The sequence below is a fragment of the Calypte anna genome, chromosome Z (assembly GCF_003957555.1).
Source record: "Calypte anna isolate BGI_N300 chromosome Z, bCalAnn1_v1.p, whole genome shotgun sequence".
NCBI lineage: Eukaryota > Metazoa > Chordata > Aves > Apodiformes > Trochilidae > Calypte > Calypte anna.
Genome location: NC_044274.1, coordinates 41,719,494 through 41,725,493, shown reverse-complemented (window position 1 = coordinate 41,725,493; position 6,000 = coordinate 41,719,494). Strand labels below are relative to the sequence as shown.

Sequence of the window (6,000 nt, the reverse complement as noted above, 5' to 3'; positions counted from 1 at the left end):
GACAAGAGGGCACGGTCTCAAGTTGTGCCAGGGGAGGTTTAGGTTGGATATTAGAAAGAATTTCTTTACGGAGAGAGTGATCAGGCATTGGAATGGGCTGCCCAAGGAAGTAGTGGATTCTCCATCCCTGGAGATATTTAAAAAGAGACTGGATGTGGCACTCAGTGCCATGGTCTGGTAACTGCAGCGGTAGTGGACAAGAGTTGGACTCGATGATCTCTGAGGTCCCTCCCAACCCAGCCGATTCTATGATTCTATGTTGGATCCTCTACACCTCACAGCCTAACGCACAGAAATAGTCGCATGCAAATATCTAGTATCACAAAAGAGACCGTGAAACAACTCCAGTTTTTTTCCTACGGCTAAGGAAGAGCAGAAATCAGCATTTGCAAAACCCTACGCTGAGCGCCTTGGCTAGACAGCTGTCCCTATATAGTGGGGGAGAAAAAAAAACCCAACAGGTTTAAATCCCACGCCCGGCAACCGCTGACGCAGCCTGCCCTACTTAGGTGTCCCTCTCTGACACCACAGGAGGTGCCGCGGCCCCAGGCCCGCCCCATCCCGCCCCATCCCGCCCCGGCCGGGGTAACGCCACCTCCCTACAAGGCCGGTTACACACCAACGGCCGCCCGCTCGCCCAGCGGCTCCGGAAGGACGCATGCGCGGACGCGCCCCTCCGGCGGGCAAATTCAAACCCGCGGCTCGCCCCTTCCCTCCGACGGGGTAGCAGTTGCGCTGACGTCATTGCACCGCGTCCTCCTCCTCCTCCTTCTCTTCTTCTGCGGTTTCCGGCGCTTGCCCGTACGGTAAGTGTAGCCGAGGGGGGAAAGTTTTCATTTGTGTGTTTCACGGCAGTGTTTCTCTCCCTTTTCCCTCAGGGGCGGGCGAGCAGGCAGGGGGCTTTCCGCGCCCACCCCGCCCGGCGCCGACCCGCTCCTCAGCGCCCCTTTGGAACCGGGAGAGAGGCTCTCCCCGCGACGCCGGCCATGGCTTCGGAGCGCACGGAGGTCGTAGCACCGCAGGTGGCAGAGCTGCAGGAAGAGCTGAGCCGCTGCCAGGTACCTATGAGTGGGGCCGTCCCCTCCGGGCGTTGCGGTGAGGGGCTGCTCGAAGCGGAGCGCCACATCCCGGTTCCAGCGGACCCGGAGGGCAAGCAGGGGTGCAGGGTCCTGTGCGTCCGGCCCCGGGAGGGTCAGAATGTTCGGATGTCCCCCGCGGCGGGTCCCCGGGCGGTGGGGATTCGGGCCCCACCTGTTGGTCAGGTGCCTGGGTCAGGCAGTGGCGGGGGGCAGTGCCCGGGTCAGGTGTGGCGGCATCGCAGCCGCCGTGGAAACGGGAGCCCCGTGGCAGGGTGAACCTCCGCGGAGGGAATTAAGTTGCAAGCACTCGGCCTGAGAGCTTTTTCTTCCTGTTTTTATTTTTATTTCTTTTTCGCCAGGAAGCCACCGTTTATTTGCATTATGCGTAGTGGCAGTAGTACTGAGGGTGCTGCCATGGGCAAACCCGGGAAAGGGCTTTAGAGAAATGTGGGTCTTGGAGGAACATGTAGAGGTCAATCTCTCCCCTTCCCTATCTTGCAGCAGGATTAAGTGTACCCAAGCCGTTCCTGGGAGGGAGGGCTTTATCTGCAATTACGGTTGTACTTCCAAAAGTTCCCCCAGCCTATCTGCAGGTGACCTCCCGCCCATCCCTTCGTTTCTCAGTTGATCGTTCATTGCTTATGTTGTGGTTGCTTTCTCACTTGGTTCCTGGTAACCAAAACAGTGTTTTCTTGTGACACATGGTCTGGTTGAATCCATGAATCTCCAGGCTGATGAGTAGATACGGATGTTGTATCTGTGAAGGAAAAATAGCATTTGAATTAGTAGCTGGTTTTCTGTTTCAAGCAGCAACTGTAATTGGATTTGTTCTGTGGGTACAATATGAACTTTCAAAAACTTGTTGAACCAACGGGCAGAGGGAGCTGACAATAAAAATCATGTTTAGAAATACTGAACAGTGAACAATTTGGGAATATCTTACATGCATTACCTGCGAAGTTCAGAAAACTCTTTATAATCATAATTGAGTTAGCCTTCTCTCCCTGGTATGCACTATTGGGCAGAATTTGGTGGAAGTGAAAAGAAGGCCCTGTGCTCTGCTTATTTGTGAGTTTAACATAAATTATATATTAATAAAGCCTAGTAACATGAAATATTTTTGAAGAGCATTATAAAGAATAGGAACTTTCCCATAAGCAGTACAAATCTGAATTTCTAATCACTTTAATAATGTAACTTGATGTATACAAATTGTAGTTAAATGTCTGGTTTCCCTGTAGATTAATTCAATTAGATGTGCATTTCTAAATGCTCCTTGATAAACCCATTCCAATAATTTTAAAATCAGCAACCAGAAAATATTTAAAAATTTATTTCTTTTAACTCTCGTGTATAATCTTGCCAGTCTTATTTCTTTGTTTTGTATCAGATAGGTTTTCTTGGGGAAATGCAAATGAAAAAGAATATGAAAGTAGTTCCTGTGTTTAAAAACAGAACCCAGTCAGTGTTCTGCAATAATCTCTCCAGCTCGAATTCGATGTGTGCCATTCCTCTAATAACAGGAGATGCGTGTCACGCAGGATTTCTTTTCAGTTTTTAATAAAATATAAAGGAAAGCGAAGAAGTAATCTGTAAGCAGAGATTCTCCTCTGAAAGCACTGTGGTGTAGACATCTACATCATTACCATTTCATTAACCCATCAATAAATATTGAGAGGCATGTTTAAGCCTGTGGAAGTTGCGTAAAGAAGGGAGAAAACAGATTTTAATAAGTATGAGATTATAACCTAGTCAGTTTTGCGGCTTTTCCAAAACAGGATTTATCTAAATTAATTAATTTTTTTTTTTTAGTTTTGTGAAGTTACTTTTAATTTGGATGCTAACTAACATAGCCTTCATTAAGATTCTTCATCTGTTGTAAAAGTCAAGTGATAAAATTATTCAGGGATAGTTAATCCATTTTAAGTTCATATTTCATATGAAAACTGTGTGCCTAGAGCCATTGGAATACAAATATATCTGGGCAATGCTAGTGTTGTGCTTTTCTAATTTCTTGAATTAGAGTTGAAACACAAAGTTTTACTGGCCCTTTAGTGACATTGTATTTCACCTGCTGTGATTTCCTTAATTTTGTTTGAATGTAGGATCTTTTGGTTCTTGTCTCAAGTGATCACCTAACATTTTGAGGTCTGGTGAATCAGAAATATCAAACTTTTTAATTTAAAAGAAACTTCTTGAGAGCATCTATTCCACAATAAAGCAGGTGGCCCAGGGCTGTGTCTGCACAGGTTTTGAGTATTTCAGTAGCCCCTCAGGGCAACCTGTGCTAGTGTTTGATCTTCTACTAAGATTTTCCTTGTCTTCTGTTTCCTTTCCCTTCTGTTGGTAGGGTTATCTCTTTTGGAGACTACCTTAGCAGGCATTTTGGATAAAAATGTTACGTAAATGTCTTAAGACATTTTGGTGATTTTTTTTTTTTTTTTACTTTTAATCTGGAAACTGGATAAAATTGCTTAAATTGTATTTTCTTCCAAGTATTACATTCACAGAAACACAAAATGGACTTCCAATGGAAGTCTGGTTTAATAGTTTAACCATGTACCAGAACTACGGTATTTGTTTAGGTATTATCCTATTGGGTGTTGTTATTACAAAGGAAAAAAAATCCAAACTCCCCAAAATTAATCAAACTCTTGAGGCTGAGAACTTTAATTCTTTGTAGGGAACACTAAATAAGTTACAGAAGTAGAGTTGTATAAATCAAACAGTTACCCAGTACTTCAACAAAATACGGCAATGTTCTTTTCTACTTCTCCACACCTGTATTTGCTGTCATGTAAAATGCACTTGCAAAACAAAGTCTCTCCCCAGGGAAATTGAGTCCATCAGCTAAATGTATGGAAGCCATCTCTGGCTAACGAAGCTCCTGAAGCTCCTGGATACTCTCCAGACAAACTTTGCTCCAACTACAGATATGCCAGTTTCTCTTTTCTGCAGCATGATTCTGGACAAACTTTTCTAACCTGGGTTGGTGACCTTTATGTTCAAACCTAGGTTCTTCATGTTTCTTTTCTCTTTTGGGTGACAATTCCCACCAAATAAAGGTGATTATAGAGCCAGATAAGATATTTTGAAGGTATTCTTTTTTTCTCTCCATTCTTTTCTAAAGCTAAGGCCTTGGCTTTGACAGACTGGGTTTTCAGTATTTCTTTTTTTTTTTTTGAATACCCTTACAAACATTATGGGAACTTGAATCATAGCAAGTGAGAGAATTTACTCTTGGAGGAGAGCCTTCTTAAACCACTATTTATTTGCAGTAACTCTGTGAACATTTTGTTGTCTTGTAATTCTGTGTTGGAATTCCCAGAAAAAAGAAAGCCAAGTTCAGAGAAGTGTCTAACACACACAGATTGTCTGCTGAGGAGACTTGTATAATTTGTTTTACCGTCTCAGCTTTATACCAGGTTTGCTTCTGCATTATGCGGTTTTGGGAAAATTACTGTTTTTCTTCAGTAAACACTACAGTAAACACTGTATAATATAAAGTATATATATTATATATATAGATTATATATATATTTATAATTATAAAATAATAATCACTGTATAAAGTGATTTTGATCATCACTTCATAAGCAACTTTTAATTTCAGTGCCCTTTTTGTCCTAATTTTGGTTGAGAATCACTTGAGTAATTTTCCTGAAACAACTGTAAAAGAACTATGGATTTTTGTAATTATTGTAATTATTTTTTTTTCCTTTAAGAACTAGTTCTGTTTCTGGCTTGACATTATTGGGGGACAATGCAAAGACAAAGGTCAAACTGAGTTGCAGTGCAGCTGTTCTCTGTTACTTCCTCTAACTGCTGCGTTTTGTTTTAGGTTTTATGTTGCTGCCTAGCACTTTAATATTGCAAGACTCTTCCATGCAAAAATCTTCAACACCTATGTACTTCTCTGGAATTTTTTAGCTCTGCTTGGGGGTAAAAGTTTTGTGTATTTTACCTCGGCTTATTTTTTCCCATGATTCTGTATGTTTTTTGAAGCAGATGGAGGTGCTGGGTTTTTTGGTGTTTTTTGGTGTTTTTTGGTGTTTTTTGGTGTTTTTTGGTGTTTTTTGGTGGTTTTTTTGCAAGCATAATTACTTCTGAAAAAGGATATTAGGGTCTTATGTCTGTTTTTAGTTTTTGTAAGGGGAATAATTTGGTGTATCTCTGGAAACTTAATCTATGTGTGATGCTTCTGTGCATCGAGTCTTTTTCTTCACCTGTTGACTGTGTTTTAAGATCAGAGTTACAACATATTGGTTGTTTTTTTACAGTCCTTTTTGTGGACAATATTTCATCAGGGGCAGAATTACATGCATTCCTAAAGCAGAAGATCCATACTCAGTGTTGTAGATTTCAGTCTTTTAGCTACGGAACTACAGTCACTTTCATACCCCTTATTTTGTAAATAAAAAGATAGGGAAAGCTGTTTGAAATACCTTGTGGTGGGAAACTTTTTCATGTCCTTACTTTGAACAAGACAGTGTGATTTGAGAGTGGGTTTTCCTCATCTGGTTGAGTGTCTGATGTTTCTGGAAATACTAATTTGAAAGAACTGTTCTACTTTTACTTGTTGTTGGCAATATTTACAAAAGACCTTTGGTTTGATTAGCTTCATTTCATGTTTTCCAGCCTATAACCTCTTCATTTGCTGAAACTGTTGTTTCATGTTGAAACAAGTTTCAACAGTTTAGCTAACAGGAGTATAAAAAAACCCCAACAGTCTTCATTTAGTCAAGAAAGAATACTGCTGCCTATGGCTTTCAAATTACAAATGCATTTTTTAGGTTAAAAATTAGAAAATTTTCCATTACTGAAAAAGTTATGAACTGATCAGTAATCTGTTCATAACTGCTGCTGTGTCAGTTCTGCTGGTAACAATTTCCAGAGTTTCTGTCAAAATGTGATAAATACA

General features: G+C 41.4%; 1 protein-coding gene across 1 annotated transcript in view; it reads left to right on the top strand.

Annotated features, from left to right (window-relative positions):
* The first annotated feature begins 896 nt into the window (after positions 1–896).
* Positions 897–6,000, top strand: part of CNTLN (centlein) — a 178,812-nt gene continuing 173,708 nt past the window's right edge. The window contains 1 exon segment of the mRNA XM_030467597.1: positions 897–1,058. Coding sequence (XP_030323457.1) covers positions 987–1,058 — 72 coding nt within the window. The 5' untranslated portion in view covers positions 897–986.